Genomic DNA, 20,297 nt, shown 5'->3' on the forward strand with positions numbered 1-20,297 from the left:
GAGTACTGTCCAAAAAAGTATTATTTTCATTAACATTTTATTGATCAACTTCTATTTAGTGAGTTTTCATATTTTGTAGGATAATGTGCAATTTAGACTAGTTGACCTTTTAAATATCAGAGAAATATATTAGGAATATCACTAATAACAATAAGGGTTATTTTTTTAATGTAATTGATTTTTTTTTTTAGTCTCCCTTTGTCAGGTATCCATACTTTGTTTCTCATTTCCCTTGTTTAATATAATCTGGTACATAGTAATAATAACTTTGTTAATAGCTTAAGATGAGATTTTGATTTATTGAGGCACTATGACTAAGTATTACAGTTTGGCACTTGCAGGAGCTGGATGTCCACTGTGCCCTTGCGGCCACTGAATGATAAACAGCGCAGAATGCTGTGGCAAGTGCTTGTGACTGACTCTGTGGACCTTTGCTGTCCTCTCTTTTTAGATACAATGGACAAAGTTGAAAACAAGCCCCATCTGTCTGGTAAGAACGATGCTATTTTTGTCCTTTTCCAGAGTTGTTGCGCATTTCTGCAGCGCTAAGCTTCTTCGCTTCATGTTTTAATCCCAAAATAACCCAACTTTGGCATGACTCTAACAGTGCCCTGCATAGTTAGTTCACTGTTTTGTTATACTGCTCCATAGATTGTGCTCTCAGTAATGTTATCATATGTAAATGTTAGGTTCTTTTCAATGTATTCTTACTCAGTTGTATGCTCAGCACAGTTTCCTCTTTTGTGCAGTTCCTGGATAAGGTGGAGGTAGAGATGAGGACATGTGAGGAGCCACGTCCCCCTAATGGCCCCTCTCCTATAGCTATCACAGCAGGCCAGAGGTAAGCCTGCAGAAATCCTGTGCTAAGCCGACATATCTGATGTTAATTCCTCTGCTACATCCCATGTCATGCATATGATGAAGACTGCCTTTGCTCATGCTTACATTCATAGCGAGTACGGCTTTGCTGAGAAAGTGGTGGAGGGCATGTCTGTTAGGATCAACTCCATTACCATCAAGGTCCAGGCTCGTGCCTTCCACGCCTCCTTCGAACTCTGGCAGCTACAAGGCAACAGCCTCAACCCCAAATGGCAGCGCAGTGACCTCCGCTACACCCGTGTCACCGACCCAAAGAGAGGAGAGGTACAGTCCCCCTCCTCAACCAGTTTAAGACAGCTCTGCCCGCACGTTGTGTACAACGTCTTACCACAGAAACAGTGTGTGCTCATTAGGCAGTAAATCACTTAATCAGGCCAATTGTTTTGGTTTTTATTAGCTGCAGGGAAGATACTGAGATAAACAACGTTTCTGAATGAGGTCTTGTAATCCACTTAAAGGAAATGCATTTGTTGCCTTTATTTTTCTGTGTCTAAAAAAACCATTTGCCTTGCCACATTGCTACCACACCGATGTCAATTGCATATTGATGATGGAAGATGATGTTTTTTGTCTCAATTTTTGAAAAAATAATATAAATGATAATTACTTAGTTTATATAGCTCTCAAACTACTGTTACATGTGCTTCACACACAAAGACAAATAAAAGAAAGCAGGAATACAATCAAATACAAGTTGACATGTAGCAAATAACAATAAAACAGCTATAAGAAATCAGAAAAGAAATGTATAAAGGGTACAAAAAGAACTGACAGCATAGGAGACAGATAAAATAATTTAGACAAATAGCCAGACAGTAAAAGTGAGTCTTGAGAGATGATTCAAAAGAAGGCCATGCATTTTCTTGCCCTGTCACCCTAGGTCTTCAGCCTTGACTGAGAAATAGCTAACAGGATGTCATCAGAAGACCTCGGGTTACTTTAAAGGCCCTTCATGGCATGCAGGGCCTTGAAAGTCAAGAGTAAAATTTTAAAATCAATTATGAAACAAACAGGCAGCCATTGAAGGGAAGCTAAAATAGGGGAGATATGATTATGCTTACATGATTACATGAACAGTCTGGCAGCTGTGTTTTGGACACCGTGAAGTCATGTCATCATGTTCTGGTTAAGGCATGTAAATGCATAATTACAAAAATCCAGGCGAGTGGTGCTAAAAGCATGAATAACTCTTTGAAAACCATTAAAATAAATAAAAGAGAAAAATTGTAGAGATGCTTCTCAAAAGGAAAAACATGACTGAACTAGCCTTTTAACACGGGACTCAGGGCTCAGGTTGTTATCCAAAACAGCAGAAATGTTCTTAAGACAACATGTTGAGCTCGAATACCAAGAGTGGGCAAAACTTCTGTTTCAGAGGAGTTAAGTTCCTTTTTGTGTTTGCTGCGTTTATTGTTTCAATCAGGTGCTGACATTCAAAGAAATAAACTGGCAGAGTCTACGAATCGAGGCAGATGCCATCGTGAGTGACGACCAGGACCTCGGTAGCACCCCATTACGTCTCATCACCAACCAGGGACGCATTCGCATCGCATTAAAACGCAGAGTAAGACCATGTTTCTGCCTGTCATTCACTACTCTGACATGGCGTTGGTTAAAAATCCCAAACTCGAACTCATCTAAATTGCAAACTGCTTGTCACAAGTCAAGTTTAATTCTTCATTGTTCCCTCTAGATAAAGGACTGTAATGTGCTGGCATCCAAGCTGCTTTTCATTCTGGACGACCTGCTGTGGGTGCTGACGGACTCCCAGCTCAAAGCCATCATCCATTACGCCAAATCTCTCAGTGAGGCCATGGAGAAGTCTGCCCAGCAGAGGAAGAGCAGGACTGCTGAATCCCTACAGGTCCTTGCCTTCTTTCACATAAATGTTGTGCAGAATAATCAGAGCTATAGAGAATACAATTTTATGATGAAATGTTTTAATGACAGTTTTTATAGGTTTAAAGGAAAATTTAGAGCATTGCCTCCTTTGAAACGTATGATCCTAATGTATTTGAAGTCTTTTAAGAACTGTTGTGTTGACATTGGTTTTATTTGATTTGATGTTGAGAAATTAAAGTAGGACTTTATCACAGAGGACATTTTGGCTTTGTTCAGAATGCCAGCTCAAATCTGTTTTTGGCATATCTAAATTGTATCCAGATAGATTTTAAAAAGTCTGGACAGCAAAAGAACACATGAAATGCGATTTTTGCAAATCAGATCCAACCCAAATTAAGAGGTGGTTTGAAATGAGTCATCTACAGATGCGTCTTAGCTTTACGCTATTTATGACAAAAATATGAATATTTCAAATGCATTTTATAAGCAGATCTGTAGACTTAAATGTGAAAGCCCCATGTCAGCACTAACAACTGTTGTTTTTTACTTGTCTACCTGATATATAAATAAAATTATGGTACCATAAATAAAACACACTCAGTCTATTCACAGATTAATAGAGTCTATATTGTGTTTAAATGAGAGGTTCCACAGTGAATCTAAAACTGCAAAATAAAGACTGACGAGCTTTTAAATCAAAATTAGTTGGGACAAGACTATTGCTAAATACTATGTTTTTCTGTACATCATAAAGTTTGCATTTGTTTCACTATGATATATATGTTGCTAAATATTTATGTATGTGTGTGTGTGTGTGTGTTTTAGACTGCTCCTCCATCGCCTGGTCTCCACAGCCTTTGGACAGAGCCCCCACCCGCTCCTACTCGCACCCCCAGCAACATGAGTCAGTACTTTGATCTCTATGATGTCAAGGAGTCTTCTTACCACACCTTCATATCCCGCTTGGACTTACACGTATGCAACGACAGTTCTTCAATGGAAGACGGTTAGTTTAAAAAAAAAAATCACGATTTTTTTCTCAAAAATGATCACGTGCATTCTCTATTGTCTTGTAACTCAAGTGTATTTGTGCTGTTTTACCTCCACATAAAGCCATGATTGTTTTCTCAAAGTAATCCCTGAAATACAGTGAATTGCTGAGCATTTATAAGATAATTACTGACAAGGTGGATTTGAACAACTTTCATGTGATATTGCACAGATGACGCGCCACCACCGGGTTTACAAGGGGCCATGCAGCTGACGTTCAGGAAGCTGGGTTTTGACTACTACCCCATCCACAGACCTGGTGAGTGTGACGGCTGGTCCTTTCTCTGGCTCTAATTTTACCGCAGTTCACCCAGAGGCTGTGTCCTACTCCATCTTTATCCACAGCATTCATTCAGGACTAACTGTTAGGAGGATTACTACTCAAGCAGACTAATGGCCTGGGAGAGCGTGCCCAGTGCCATTATTCTCTGTGGAATTCCTCAAGTGTTGAATGCAGAGCAGCGGGGTCGCCTCTGCAGCCGATTATGGTCAATTAAACAAAGTCAGAAAAAAACCACTTTTATTTTGCTTTTTGGTTTGATTTAGAATTACAGTCTTTGAAGTGAATATTAAAGAAAGATGCATATATCAGCTCAGTGCAACTTTGTTTAAAGCATGTATACATATTAACACATCCAGCTTTGCATAGTGACCAAGTTTGTTGACACATGCAAGGAATTTGACTCCAGCTCTCATTAAACCGACACACAAAGAGGACAAATTTACAAGCCAATACAGCTACAGACAATATAATGGAACGAGATGGTACTCGGCTTGTGGTGCCAAAAAAATACATCTGAAAAACTCAACAGCAACGTCCCTTTCCAGAAATCATGACCTGGTTACTCAAGATAATCCACAGACCTCATTGTGAGCAGTTTCAAATAGAAACAATTTTCTTTCTATCAAACTAAACCCACCATTTGTATCACTGCACAGAAGGAAGAGTGCATCTGCTCATGGACGAGAGGGTTGTGACTTGTGACAGTGCGAGATGTAAACATTAATTACGTCCTCTTCTGCTTCCTCTGCATGCCGATATGGTTTGTGGATTATCTCGAGTAATTGGGTCATGATTTTTGGAAAGAGCCATTGCTGTTGAGTAGGGGTCGACAGATTATTTGCCTGGCCGATTATTAGGCTGATATTTAGCATTTTGCCAATTATATGTATGGCAATAAAATTAATTCATTTTGCTTCTTTGGCTCCGCTGCAGCTGTGTCTTCCCCTCTGGTCTGTTTTAACTCGCCACTCTGTCTCACCTAATGTCCCACCCACATCTCTGTCTGCACTAAGGTAAAGATTCAAAAGTGCAGTATGGGAGTATTACACTCAACCAACACCAGGGAAGGCAGTCTGCAATACATGCAAAGAAAGTATTGGGAGGAACTTTTACTTTGTAAAACCTCAGAAAGCTATTTTTATCTCTGCATTTTTTATTTAAAGTTTCACTTGACTATGTTGCAGGGAACTTGCTGTCATCTTTCAAATTCTATGTTTCAACAGAAAGATTTTCATTTTTATTGTAAAGGCATATAGGTTATCGGTCTCATTAACTACTTCGGCTCCGAAAAACCAATATCGGTTGACCCCTACAGTTGAGGCTTTTTTTTTTTTTAGCACTTTGGGCATCACAAGTGGTGTGCTATCATCTGTTGTATTGGAGAGAAGGCAGACATCTCTATGGCCGATATTACCAACACTCACTCAACTTACAGCAAAACAATGCACACTAATAAATAACACTACATTTTCCAGTTGAACTTTCCCTTTTTACATAAAGTTGTTACATACAGACTTGAGCTGAACAACAAACAAGGTCTTCTTCAGAGGACATTTTGTTTTAAGCCCAGAAATGTTGCTGAGTCATAACTGCCTTTTTGCTGCTGCTCAAATACAGCTGATGGATGTCGACACTGGGAACGCCACAGCGGAGCCATGGAGGCTCAGGCCCAGTGGGCCGGAAAACTGCTGCAGGAGTATCAGAGGAGAGCAGAGGCTTCTGGGTTCCCTGGACCGCACACTGAGGCACCCGAGACAACCAAGGACAACTCTTCAAAGACCGCTAAAGGTATGACTACAGAAATAATATAAATGTGTGTCTTATTATAGGGAATATATTTCTTTTGTGACAGCTTATCAAAAATAAAAGTACACAGATGCATCAAAATAACTAGGAAACAGTCAAAATGGTGTAATGAAATAAAACAAACATTTGTTCTTTGTCATTGCACAACAAAATACCACGGAGTAGCAACTATGACCCCACCCCCCCATACAAATCAACACATGACTCAGTTATGATGACATTTTAATGATAAGAAAGACACTAATCCTGATATGTAAAAATATTTCTTAACATCAGTGTCATGATCTAACAAGGAAGCAGACTCGCTCCTCTGTGAGTGAGTCATTTCTGCTCGTCACAAAGTGTTTTCTCTTCCGCGCACATACTTTAGATGGACAGTCCAGTCCCAAGTCGAGCCCCTCCGACACAGAGCAGCCATCCAGCAGGAACTCTGTCACAGCTCCTTCAGGGTCATCACTGAAGAGGCTGCGCTCCAGCTGTGTGGTGGTCAGGATGGATGACGTGGACATTCGCCAGGCAAGCTTTAATGATCAGCTGATTTGATTTACCTGCTGCAACAGAGGCCGTACTTGAATGAATGGACCGAGAGACTTCTGTTCCCCAGTGGGAGCAGTCGGGCAGTTTCTCTGACAACGCTGGAAGTTGGAAGTCGCTTTGCATTTAGAACATTTTAGGAGTGATAAAGTAGCCACTGGTGGTTTTGATTTTGAGGATTTTGAGTTTTTTTAAAATGTTAAAATCTTCAATGGAACCAATCAACCTCCAGCCACATAACTGTTATCTACAGTGGATCATACAACAGGAAAAAAACAACTTCCTTATCATCTCTTTAAGAAATTACACAATAATGATTCATTGAGTTTTTACTGTGCAAATGAGAAGTAAAGGCCTTGAATAGTGTGTGTGTGTAAAGCTTGTAGAGTACAGAGTGAAAAGTTGATAAAAAGATGTGACAACGTGCTTTAAGCCCGTTTACTAATTACTAACCACAAGCATTACCAAGACATCTCTAACAGAAATGGACACACGGGACTATTTTCGAGAAAGATTTGTGTCTATTAGTGGCTCTTCTCCATCTCTAGCGCCGTGGTTAGCTAGTAGCTGACACGAATGTCACGTGCTGCAGTGTACTCATCACGTGCAGCGAGCTCAAATCAGAAAACGTTGTGTTAGAGTAGCAGCCCTGCAGGCATCTGCCTGACAGGCCTTACAGAGGGAACAAAAGTCTCTCTCAAAGCAGATATCTTATATGTTTGATCAGATTTCTGATCGCTTACATTGATGTGATAATGTGTAGATGCATCAGATTGCCCCTCTGGAGAACTATAATAATAGAGGACATATTCTTGTGTCATGATTGCCATACTAACAACTATAGCCTTGTAATAATTCCTGAAGTTCTGAGTTTTATATAGAAACTTTTATTATTATTATTATTATTGTTATTATTATTATTATTATTATTATTAGTAGTAGTAGTAGTAGTAGTAGTAGTAGTAGTAGTAGTAGTAGTAGTAGTATTAATAAACTGAGATTACGGATTTTACTTTAAAAGTAATACGTAAAATCTTAAAAATCAATCCTAAAACAAATGGGCAGCCAGTGTAAATTCATTAATATTGGAGTAATGTGTTCCCTTTTAGTGATTTTAATTAAAAATCTAAATGCTGCATTTTGCATGATGTGAAGTCTATGAACTGACCTCTGAAATTATTCCTTAAGTGTCAGTACAAATAAGAATAGAAAAGTTTCATATGTCACTTCCCTTGGCTGCCATTTATCTGAGAGTGAGAATGAGAAACCCCCCTGACACTTGGGATGACACATTCGGACTGATTCTGCAGTTTCACTTTGGACATGTCACACTTTTCATCTTAAAATTTCCAGGGCTATTTTAAGTTTAAGACACTTGTAGTTCCCCATTTGATAGAACAAGAGGCACCAAGGGGAAACTCTGTACATGTTTGGGTCTCCACTTTCAGTGTATGACAGGAAATCACTGAAAACTCTGGTAGTTTAGTTACAGTATATCATGTGAAACATACTTTCACTACATATTTGAATTCCTTTTCTTTGTAATTGTCTCTTGAATGAAGCAGAGAAGAGCAAAATCAAATCCCATTTTAAGTTATGTTTCCACCACTGCTCTAACCTCTGCACCTCTACATCCAGGTGTCTACAAGAGGCCGTCAGAACAAGAAGACGCGGTCTTTCATATCCTGCAATCGTAAAACTCTGTGTTTGCCAGACAACGTACCAGCAGTTCATCTGCAGTTCACCGAATACTACTTTCCTGACAACCCCAGTTTTTCAGGTATTGTGCAAACGTATTTAACCTTTTTTGTTTAGATTTTATATAAGCAATTTATATTTTCTTTACTCACATACTGTGTCAAAAATGTATTTTTCTTTGCAGCACAACCCCCTTCTTTCTAAGTGTAGTTTTACAGACCTGTTTTTGTGCTTATGACAAAAACTTATCGTGCAACTTTGTAAAAAATGTTTTTTTCAGTCCATCTTGTATGTGTGTTAGTCAGTGATTGGCAAAAACTTCTTCTGAAAAACTGGACTTTTAATTTTGAATTACTTGTTAATAATCAGATCAGATGGTCATGTATTTGCCATAGTTACAAATTATTTTGTGGCAGACTTTGTGATATCTGCAGGCATTAAGATATAATATCATATCATGATGAAACTTGTGATTTACACCCCTAGCGAACATCCTGTATCAGTGTCTCTCACCTTTTTTCCTTCTTCCAGTGCCCACCTCAAATCTATATGCCCAGCTGAATGGCCTCCAGCTCTGTGTAGACCCAGCCAGCGTGCTGTGGATCAATCTGTTCTCCAGGGGTCTGCTGCACACCCTGGACCAGGTCAAAGCTTTCTACCATTTGCAAGACAGCAGCCTGGCTGAAGAGCATGTAGATGTCCGCATGGATGCAGCTCAGCTTAAGGTGAAAACACAACTGTTTTTACAAATCACTGTTTTTATGCCTCTGTGCCAGCAGTAGCTGAGGTCGGAGGCTTTATGTTTTCGGGTTGTCCGTCCATCTGTCCGGTCCATTGTTGTGAATACGATATCTCAAGAATGCCCTGAGGGAATTTCCTCAAATATACACAAACACTTAGACTTAGTACTTGGACTCAGTGAATAAGTAGTAAGATTTTTGTGGTCAAAGGTCAAAGCTGAAGGTCACTGTGACCTCCTCTGTCTTATTCTTGTGAACGCAACATCTCAAGAACACCTTGAGGGAAACAGTCGAGTGGACTCAAAAATAAACTGATGAGAATTTGGTGTTCAAAGGTCAAGGTCACTGTGACCTTGCATTCGACTCATTCTCGTGGAAACATCCACTTGCACACAAGAATGAACTGATTAGAATCTGGTTGTCAAAGGTCAAGGACACGGTCACCTCATAAAACATGTTTTTGAGACATAAATCAAGAACTCATACACTCAGATTTAATCCAAATGTCTATTAGGATAAAATGATGAGCTTCTGACATTTTATATCTGAGAGGTCATAGGTCAACTCTGACATCATAGTGTTCTGCAAAAACACTTTTCTGACCATTATTTAACATCATATCTCAGGAGCAGAAGGGGAGACATTTGGATACTGAACTGGTGACCCTAACCTTGGGTGTCCACCCTGAAACTGTGCTGATTGTAGAGATCTTCTGTGTCGCTGAAGGGAAAATGTGTGTGAAGCATCACTGTTGTCACAGACATGGATGCAAACTAAATGCAACTTGACAGATGCACAGAGGCATAAAACCATGTGGTGGTATCTTTTTTTAAATTTTAAATATTTCTACTGAAGCTTGTTGCGTTTCTAACAAACGTCCATTAACTGATGGTTAATGTGACTTTTTTTTTATTCCTTTCTATAGTTGATAATCCCCTTGGATTCTTCTATATTGGATCATCCGGAGCGTCCACAGTCCCTCTCTGTAACTGTACCCCAGATGGTTCTCAGCAACACTCGCCTCTGTCCTCATGGCTCCAGGGCTGACCTCAACAGCACTATTGTCAAGTTCGCCAGCTGCCCTTTCTTCCAGTCCAAACCTCCCTTCTGCCCCTACCCCAGAGACCAGAGTGCCTTTCACCCCCTCCCATCAGCCTTCCTCCAGCACTCTCAAGAGACAGAGCCCCAACCTCTGGACAGAAAGCTGCTACGATCACAGGATGTCTGGTCTCTCAGTCTGTCCCGTGTGACCCTTGGATTTGACGGAGCTCGGCGATTCCCCAAAGGCAGAACTCAACCTTTTGTTGAGCCCTTCGCCATGTCTGTGTGGATGTGTCAGCCCTCTGCTTTTAAAAATGGGTCATCATCTTCCTCCTCGAGTCCCAGCAGAGCCCACAGCCCTTCATCAGAGCAAGAAGACGCTTCACTCGCCTCTATCCACTTTTTGGCCCACACCATCACTCCGGTGAAGATGTGGCTCAACCACTACCAGTTTGTCGCCCTGCTGAGGATGAAGGACGCCATGGCTCGGTTAGGGGCCGAGTTGGGCCGGGATCTACGAGACGTTAAGCAGGCTCACGGCCAGAAGACAAAACCTACCACAGCTTGTCTTGCCCTCCTGGTGGACTCTGCAGAAGTGGGTCTCCTGTTGCCGCCAGTGAACACAGAGCCTGAAGGGGAAGTTCCCCACACTCCAGAGACTGACAGCCCAAGCATGACAGACTCTGACATCTCCCCCATACATCACTCTGCGGTCCTGGAGGACAGCGGTTTGGAAAACGGCATCTCCTCCATCAATACGGTCTCTGCGTTTGATCAGGATGAACAGGATGAGGTGGTGGAGGAGGCGTGTGAGGCCGTGGAGGAAGGGTTGGACGGAGATGGTTTGACAACACAGGAGGACACCCCTCTCCTCTCGCCTCCACTCTCACCTGGACACTCCCCTGTCCTCTCCCGCGAACCGTCCAACTTCAGCCTGGAGGGAGAGCTGTCGAGCGCCATCAACGTCACCAAGGATGTGACCAAAGATGCCATTAGTGCCTCGCTGGACTTGACCAAAGGGGCGTTTTCGATAACAAAGGACGCCTTTAGCATGCTGAGTCGTGGCTCAGGGATGAGCAAACTGTTTAGTCCGCAGGCTAAGTAAGTGCTCTCCTGCTGTGCTGTTGGCAACATAATGGTGTTTGTGTGTCTGGAACCCATGCTGTGTGCCACATGCTTTCACTGGCTGTCCCTAAACAACTGTGTGTGTGTGTATATGTGTGTGTGTTCATAGGGAACAGGTCCAACGTTCAGAAGAGTCCTCCCCCTCTCTGGCTGCCAGCCTGCGCCACCAATCCATGAAGCAGTCGCCTTCCCAGCATTCCTTTGATAGTGCTATCTTGGATGGCAGCCTTCCTGACGAAAATCTCTCTGTGGATAGTGATGTCAGCGACAATTTTGTTGTTCTCATGGACTCAGGTGCTTAAACATCACAAGGTTTTCAAAGCAATTCCCCTGATTTACACAGGTGGTATCTACTAAAAGTTTGTATCATGTTTCCAGAGTCCGGTGTGGAATCCATGCGACCCAACAACACTCCTGTGGGCAGTCGAGGCAGCCCAGCGCCAGGGACAGAGGGAGGGTCATCAGCTGACCTCAGCAGCTCTCTGTCACAAAGTATTGAGGACGTGTCTCAGGACATGGTGGGTTACTCTGCTCATAGGCATCCATGTATACACTGAATTTGTCTGTGGAGTTACCTTATTTTCCCTAAACAAATTCATATCTCAAAAGAAAATCTCTAAATTCTTGTCCTCAATAATCATAAAAATGAATTCAAACATTTGTTTCAAATATAAATGTAGAGTTGTTTGAATGTGATGTTATTGTGATGTGCTGTTGTTACAGTCCTCAGTGTTGCTGCTGATCCTGAATGGAACAGCGTGCACCATGGAAGTAAAGGGAGAAGACCAAGTTGTGGCTGTAGAAACACAGAGTGTGAGTCCTGTGCAGATGGGAACAGTCCGTGTATCGGACCTGCACGCTGGCCTCATACAAGGTAACTGGATTATTATTCATGTCATGCTATGTGTTTCTTATCAACAACCTTTTTAAAAAAATCTCCAATCATGTTTTTCTATTTACTAGTAATATTTAACAATCCATTTTTTATGCCTCAATGCTGGCAAAAGCCACGGCTGAATGCGTTTTATTTTTAGTACGTGTTTATTTCATTCTCATGAGCACAATACCTCAAGAACACCTTAAATTGGGGGTGTCCCAACTTTTTTGAATGGGGGCCAGATTATATACTGTAAAAAATACCTGTGGGCCAGCTGCCTCTCATATCAAATGGGTTATTTCTTTAAAAAAAATCCCACACAAATGACACAATTGCAACTCTTTCATCATTCTATGAAAAAGAATTCAAGTTTCCATCACTTCTGAAAGTAACAATCCTCACTGTTGACTTTACGCCTCTTTGCTGTGGGCATGTTTACTACCTAGCAGGAAATGTCTGCTGTGAGGTAACTGTTCTGTTTGCTTGTTTACCTTGGATTAATGGATTTATGAAAACACATAAATTCTGCCTCCATAGTTTCTACTTGACGCACTGTATGATTGTCCTGTCATTGTGAGGTGAGGGAAAAAATGCAAGATGAGCTTTTTTGATTATCCAACATTGTGTGGCGGGCCACATATAGTACATTTTGAAAGTCAAGGGGAGGGCCACAATTTTCCCTGAGCCAGACTTTGGAAATGTCTGCTTTGAGGGAATTTCCTGAAATTTGAAACAAACCTCCTCTTGGACTTAAGGATGATCTGAAGAATTTGCTGATCAAAGGTCAAGATCACTGTGACCTCACAAAACAGGTTTTTGGCCATTACTCAAGAGTGTATACGCTTGTCAAGACAAAGTTTCACACAAATGTCTAATCACAGATCATTTGCATTGATGAAGTGATGACATTTTACATCCAAACAGTCAAAGGTCAAATTCGCTGTGAAATCATAATGTTCAGCAACAACAATTTTCTGGCAGATATTCAGCATCATAACTCGGGAACAGAAGGGGAGATATTTGGTCGGATACTGAATTGGTGACACTAACTGCAACTTGGCTGGTTGGTGGAGGCATACAACCAACGTGGCAGTAATTCTTATTATAGTCCACTAATCAGAGGGTTGCTAATCATTTTCTGGAAAAGCGAATGTTTAGATAAGTATTTTGGATAGGCTTAATAAAAAGGACAAAACAAATGTAAAACAGTCCTGGTCTACGATCTTCTTTGACATCTTAAGTGAAGTTAAACTTACCAACATGTTTATTTTTAACTACTCAAGTATCATCCAGGTATTGATTGATATTTAATCTCAGCAGTTTCAGACAAACAAATCATCACAAGTTTTGAAGATTTGCACCGAGTTGAACAGCGTAATCACAACAATGAACGATAAGCACTTTTTGCATCATCTCTTATGTTGTAAAAATGCCTCTAAATCAGAATGTAGTTACTGCGTGTTGGCACATTTACTCAGCTAGAAAAGGAACCTCATCAAGTTACAGTATGGAAAGCATGGAGGAACTTGTAAAGTGCCCACATGGCTTACATTTGTTCCTTGTCCTTTGTTTCTGCAGCTCCAAGCGGAACGGTCCAGAAGCAGGACAGGCCGCGCAGCAGGGGCTCTCCAGCAGTGTGCATGCGAGCAGAAACAGGTCCATGTGCAGCCCGACACTCTGCTATGGCTGAGTCTTTGGGCTTTGTGGAAATTAGAGTGCAAGACTGCAAGGCAGAGCTTTTAGCGTCCACGGTGACTAATATTGGTCCTTTTCTGGAAGACGAGTTCAGTGTTGATGGTCAGCCAATGAAGTTACACATGAGAAACGTCACCATCACTATGAAGGTGGGTTTTTGAAGTCTGGATTGTTGTCGACTGATTTTGAATAAGACGATCATTAGATGCAAGTAGAAATTACATTGTGAATTTTTGTATAGATGTGATATGATTTTTAGATATTTCAAATTTAATATTCAATTTATATATATATATATGTATGTATATATACATATATGTATATGTATATATGTGTGTGTGTGTGTATGTGTGTATATATATATATATATATATATATATATATATATATATATATATATATATATATATATATATATATTAGTCTTAATACTTTACACAGAATGAAAGGATCCTTTTCTCACAAAAAGTTGACTTTTAAGGACAATCCACTTTGTTAATCCATTGAATTGAAAAACATGAACGTTGTTCATGTGTTTTCAGTGTATATACCCTGGAGTCCATGTAATGCAGTGGCAATACTGAGTGTATTGTCCCACTGAAAAATATAAATGAATTGAAGCTGTGGACAGACTGTAATCTTTTACAGTAAAATGATTTATGGGTAGCTAATATTGAGGTACTGTATGTGGTTAATTATCCAGATCCCTTTTGTTTGTTTTAGGATGACGGCCCTAAAATCTACCCCACAGCCCCTCAACCTGTCCCAGCTTCATTCGTTGTAGATCAGCTGCTCCTCGAGCGCTGTGAGGACGGCATCATGAGGCTCAAAGGTAAGCGAGAAGATAACTTCTCTAAGTCAATACTGTGAATACACCCACATGTTAACAGGGTCATGAACCATGAAACCACAAATGCTCAAACAACCAACATCTGCTGTAACATGTTTACAGAAAGATGAACAGAAAGTGATCTTCACTGTTTCCTCTCTGATTGTAGCTGAAGGTACAGACCCTAAAGCCTCAGCAGGTGTTCCTGTGGCTGGACCGGACAACCTAAACGGTTCCTGCTCTGCTCAACAGCAGAAAGAGGTAGGAGACACCAAGCAGTGCAATATACTGAACGTGCTTCAGTTTAGTGTTTCTCTGCAGCCAAGGGGAGTAGACAGGATTTAAGAAAGATCAGGACTTCTACATGTGGCTCTTTAGATGTGAAATGTGTTTGTTTTTTGCCTGCTTTGTTCAACTAGGTATGGGATGAATGTTAAACGTTTTTTACGATCAATCACAGTAAAAAAACAAAATAAGGAGATGGTGATGACTTTCCATTTTTAGGATAATCGTAAATAGATTCAAGATTCAAAGTGTTTATTGTCATATGCACAGTATGGAAACATGTTTCCCTGTACAATGAAATTCTTACTTTGCTGTCCACAGAATGCCTAACGTGTAGCAAATATAAAAGAAATATGAAATAGAAATTTAGAAATTTACAATAGATAGATAAGAATTTACACAATATTGTGTCAAGCAACATCGACAGTGACTGCTGGGCAACTAATGATAAAAGAGACTCTGCAGGCTGCGGATGTACCAACCTCAAAAATATAAAACATTTTATCTGAGCATCGGCATATTTCATATCAAAAGATATGGTGCCATTCCAAACAGCTGAATAGCCTGGCTTTTTAGTATTGTTTGTCTTTCACTAGAAAAGATGTGCCCTATCTGTGACGCAATAAATTATTTGTTTATTTACAAAATGTGAAGTGCTACCAGTATGTATTAGCACCATGTAAGAGTTTTAAACATACTGTATTTTGATCATAAGCATAATAATATCGTGAATCACATTACTTTGGCCAACATTATCACGACATGAAATTTTCAGATCGTTCCATGGCTAGGTTTGACAAATGCCCATGTTTATTTATTTAAAGATTTAAAGACATTTAATTTGTAAAATATGTCAAATGTAATTAAAAATGGTAAAAAGAGAAGAAAAGAAAATAGGCCCCTTGAAAATAAAATAAAATTGTTGTACACTGTATATTTCAATTTGATAATCAAATTTGTCATCTATGGTAATTTTGTTTCTCTACACGATAAACATTCTTATATGCATGTAAAGTGATTTACAGGATTCACAGGATATAATACTTGAGGCCTCAACTTGAAAGTAAAAGTAAATGTAGTCACTTATCATCATGCTGCAGACTATTCCCACACCCAAAATACCCCCAAAAGTTTCAAACAATAACAAGTTACAAAAAAACAAGCCCTCAGTACTCCTGTCTGTATCACAGTCACACAAACAACCTCTGTTTAGTATTATAATGTGTGTGTGAAGTGTGAAATCAAGATACAGCTTGCAAACAAATTTAGTTGCTATCAAAAGGAATATCAACACTGTGCCAACCGTGAGGCTGTGTGTAGCTCTGAATTATGATACTTTCACAGGGCCAGGTGGTGAAGATATTGAAACCTCAGCAGAGTTAGATTTAAGGATTCTACTCATGTTTAACTGTTAAGTAATCTTCTCTGTCTGTCTTAAATACAGCTGTAACACTGGTGTCCTGTTACTGGTCAGCTCCGACATACACAACACAGAGCTGTGTTCAGCGCACAAGATTGTGTAATGGTATTGTGATTACACCTGTTGCTGTCCGGCAGAATCTGATATCTGCCCGCTTGGCGTGCGGCACCTTGGCAAAGCAAACATCAGCTGGAGCTGAAACTAACCAATCCCATAATCTGTTACAGAAACAAACCCTGGAGTCCCAGCTCTCTGATGCCCAGGCTGCTCTCACCAAGGCCCTTGGTGACAGAGAACGCCTCCTTCTGGAAATCAGGAAACATGACCCCACGTTTACTCTGTGAGCTGCTCTGTCTTTCACCTCTGAACCTGCTGCTCCGCTGAGGGACAGTGACGGGATGCATCAGGCTGAATGTCAGGAACCAGCAAGACTCCGTAAAAACATGTCTGGACATCGGACGTGTTTGAGAAGATGGATCCAAATTAAGGGTTTGGATCACTTCACACTTCCTATATCACACTGAGATTACAAAAGAGCCCCTGTAACAATTACTAAAAGGGGGACATGGTGAACTAAATTATAGGTACATTACCAGTACTACTTTTTATCTGGCAGTCTAGATATTCCTCACTGCTGTACTAAACACAAATATTCCTATTTAACATCCAACTCAGTGTGGACAGTAAACTCATTGTGTAGTTGTAGTTTGTCACACAGCATGCAAGGGTAAATATCATCAAGCTTTAATTCTCTCCAGTTAATTATTTGTGTTTCGGAAATGTTTAAGTTGAGCACATGCCAAATCCTCCTCTTCAGATGCACTGACACTGCCAGACAGCTGCTAGTCCCATCAGTCGCTTCCTCTACAAAACACAACTTAAAGGGAACCTGCTGTATACGTCAACAAGTGCTCTATTTTCCCATGTTTCTGTGTGTAAGTGACTAACGGGAACAAGAAGTTTTGAAATTGGTTTATTATTGAGGGAGAGGGCTGCAGCCGGCATGATTAAGCAGGTTGCAATGTGACCACTGGGGCAATTGTGCACCGTCAGTTTACGTCCACTAAAATTGTTTGTTTTTGCCACTGACGTGCTCAGACGTAGTGTTTGACAACATTATGGAAAGGATCAGTGTAGAGATGGACCTTGTTGTTTACGAGTAATATCCTTTTTTTTAACCAGAAACAGCCCCAAAATCACTATTGCCAAACAGACCAGACTACATTTAAATAAACAGTAATTTTCTCATCATAAAACACACTTTTTCAAAGTCAAGCGAAACAAAATGAAACTCCCAAAAGCCGTCTTTGTTTGTTTCCACTCTTCTAGCAACCACCAGCTCTGGTTTGGTTGAACTAAACCTCTTAATTCATCCTGTTAGATGTAAAAATATACTGAATCTATACATGCTAAAATTAATAATAGCCATTTCTGGGCTATTTCCGGTAAAAAGAAAAAGGATCATACTCTTTAATAAAAAGGTCTTTCTCTTTCCATATTGTTGTCAGACCCCAAGAATAATAATCTGATCCTGTTTGTTGCAAAAAAACAAGCCCTTTTAGTGTGAGTGTTTACATTGCAGCCTGTTTCACCGCTGCCGGCTCCAGCGCTCTCTCGCTGAATACTTAACCAACTTCAAAAACTGTCTTTCCCATTAGACACAAGAACATAGGAAATTAGGGGCGAGGTTGAAAAATACTTCAAAAGTTACCCTTTAATGTCAAGCATGCTTAGTGAACACTGCTAATTTACATGTAGCACATTTACAGATAGACCGGTAAAGCTCAGTGGATTTAGTAATGTAGATTACGTCACTTAGTTGTGTGTTCCTTTTCATTTTAAAAGTATTATGACAATATTATCAGCTGTTACTTGTTGAAAATGTGTTGTGAAAGGTAGGGAAAATAATGCACTTTTTTTTTTATTTAAAGAAAGCAAAGCACTGCTTTCTTTGAGAGACAGATGCATCTCTTTTTCCACCGTAGTTGCTTTATCACCAGTGGAATGGTTACACACTCATACAGTTCTCAAAAAGCAGGTTGAATCATTCCCCAGTGTTATTTTTCTTTGAGTTATGCAACATTGATCGTGCTTCTTTTGTACTGTGAAACAATGTGCTCCGAATGTCCACCCAAGACGACACGCCTTTCGATCTCTCCCTCGGCTGTGGAGAGCGGGATGCACAGTAGCTTCAGTGTTGTAACCGGGTTAGTCTTTTCACTCTAACTCTCTGGTTTGAAGATTATACCAGCTACCAGAGTTATAATACTTGATCTTGTTAAAACTTGCTTTGTAGCTTGCCAGGAAACAACTCAGACTGCTAGTGTGATTACCTCTGGGCACATTTGTCATGTATAGTATAGTGGTCAAGAACTTTTATTTGTATATTTATTTAGTTTTGTGATTTTTTTTTTTAATATCAGTTACCTTAAAGTATATTGAAGCCATATCAATCAACAAAGAAGACATAAAAATGCTGTAGTACTGACAATGTATGCAGCGTGTACAGTGTGTCATGTAAATGACCAGATTCACTACAAAAACTGATATTTGTCAGTGTGTTAAATCCTGATCTGCAGATTTTATCTGAGGCCAGTCTGTCACTGTCCCTTTTCTATGCATAAATCTGTCAAATGCATAGTTTTTAACAATGATGGATTTGATCATCAGATTCATTTTATGAATGCTTGCATGAAAAAGACCTCTGTCTCAGATACATTTAGGTACAAATGTTCTATTGTTAAATCAGTGGTTTATCATTTTTGCCCGTGGAGGCATCCTTGTCTTATCTTCCCGGCTGTGACGCCACCTTTCACTTCCATTCATCATAGTCCTGTTGTGGGCTGGGATGACCCCTGGTGGCTGGACTTGCCAGAGCACTCCCCATTCATTTTTTTTCTTTCTATCCTTTGGTTGCCTTGCAAGCTATGAATGACAGATTTACATTCTTGAAGAGGAATGTAAGCTATTTAAGCAATAGAAAGAAAGCTTAGGTTGAACCAAAAACATGACAAAGAACGGTAACACTACACATTTTGGATGTGGATTTTTTTTAAGAAAAATGTTTACCTGTCTATCAGGATTTAATGTTTTTCCCTTAACTGCATGTGTATTCGACACGTCCTAACTATCAGTGTAATAAAGCAGAGAAACTGCCCTTTAACCTCAGTATAACTTCTAGTTGTGATCTCAGCCTTTGATGTTTATGTTTTTGCATGGCCTTAGTAGACAAAAAAAGGTACAGAATTGAACATCCCATGCTGGATGCGACATGTAGCTGTTAAGTTTATCTGGTTTCCCCTCTCCTCTGTCAGGCCTCAATGTCACGTAGCGTCCCTGCTGACAAACTGGTGCTCTGAGTTCCAGCTGCTCATAACAATGCAAAAAGGAGATGGACGGACAGTGAAGCGAGACTCGCTCGGACACGAGTGTTGTCTCGTTTCATAAGACTGACCCGGCAACCTGTTGCCACTGGGCGCAGATGTGTGTACTGAGGTTGTGTTGCATAGTTCATGCCTTGTGAATGACTTGCACTCATGTGAAAAATTCACTGGAAATTGCACTTGTTTTGATGTGAATCACTTCAAAGGATTGCAGAGGAGTCCTTGTGAAATCTTCCTAAGTGATGCAAATGTTGGAGACCCTGTGGACAGTATTTTTGTCAGTTGTGTAGAGTTACATTGAATTTTGTAATCGTCTTTATCACTTCATTGAGACTAATATAAAATTGGTTCTGTGAACCAGAGCTAGCATGTGGAAAATATTTTAAAAGTGAAAAAAATAAATTATTAAATGCTGAACACATTTCAGTTGTGCCTTTAAGTTTCAATTTAAAAAAAAATGCATGTTTGCGTGTAACAAAAAAAACCTGCTGATTCCACATTTGTGTTGTCATAATATACAGAAACTTGTATGTTTAAGTAGTTTGAACTAGTTTGTTGAACCCAATAAAAAGTGTACATAATCTTTCCAAATAAAACTTGAAAAATTCTTTATTTTAGCATTGTGGCACATAATAAATTAACTCTAAGGTGATCTGAATGATGGCATCAGTTTTTACAGTTAACACTAGAAATGTTATAATCTGAAAAAGGATCCAAAAATGTATTAAAAGTCATTCAAAAATCTAAATTAATACTCAGTGTGCACTTGTATAGCTACACAAAAGCAATAAAGTGCACATTTTTGGAAAT

General features: G+C 39.9%; 1 protein-coding gene across 2 annotated transcripts in view; it reads left to right on the forward strand.

Annotated features, from left to right (window-relative positions):
• Positions 1–20,139, forward strand: part of bltp3a (bridge-like lipid transfer protein family member 3A) — a 34,153-nt gene extending 14,014 nt beyond the window's left edge. For both annotated transcript variants that reach the window (XM_088081963.1, XM_042491432.2), the window contains exons 3-21: positions 452–490; positions 750–841; positions 954–1,143; positions 2,303–2,443; positions 2,573–2,743; positions 3,547–3,727; positions 3,944–4,030; positions 5,672–5,842; positions 6,231–6,376; positions 8,033–8,174; positions 8,624–8,817; positions 9,758–10,974; positions 11,108–11,292; positions 11,377–11,516; positions 11,722–11,872; positions 13,454–13,719; positions 14,294–14,402; positions 14,569–14,660; positions 16,332–20,139. In XM_088081963.1, the coding sequence (XP_087938089.1) occupies positions 452–490; positions 750–841; positions 954–1,143; positions 2,303–2,443; positions 2,573–2,743; positions 3,547–3,727; positions 3,944–4,030; positions 5,672–5,842; positions 6,231–6,376; positions 8,033–8,174; positions 8,624–8,817; positions 9,758–10,974; positions 11,108–11,292; positions 11,377–11,516; positions 11,722–11,872; positions 13,454–13,719; positions 14,294–14,402; positions 14,569–14,660; positions 16,332–16,448 (3,831 nt within the window). In that variant the 3' untranslated portion in view covers positions 16,449–20,139. The remainder of the gene's footprint in view (positions 1–451; positions 491–749; positions 842–953; positions 1,144–2,302; positions 2,444–2,572; positions 2,744–3,546; positions 3,728–3,943; positions 4,031–5,671; positions 5,843–6,230; positions 6,377–8,032; positions 8,175–8,623; positions 8,818–9,757; positions 10,975–11,107; positions 11,293–11,376; positions 11,517–11,721; positions 11,873–13,453; positions 13,720–14,293; positions 14,403–14,568; positions 14,661–16,331) is intronic.
• The last annotated feature ends 158 nt before the right edge of the window (positions 20,140–20,297 follow it).

Source organism: Plectropomus leopardus, chromosome 9 (assembly GCF_026936395.1).
Source record: "Plectropomus leopardus strain MGB_pleo_1.0 chromosome 9, ASM2693639v1, whole genome shotgun sequence".
In the NCBI taxonomy this organism is placed as follows: domain Eukaryota; kingdom Metazoa; phylum Chordata; class Actinopteri; order Perciformes; family Serranidae; genus Plectropomus; species Plectropomus leopardus.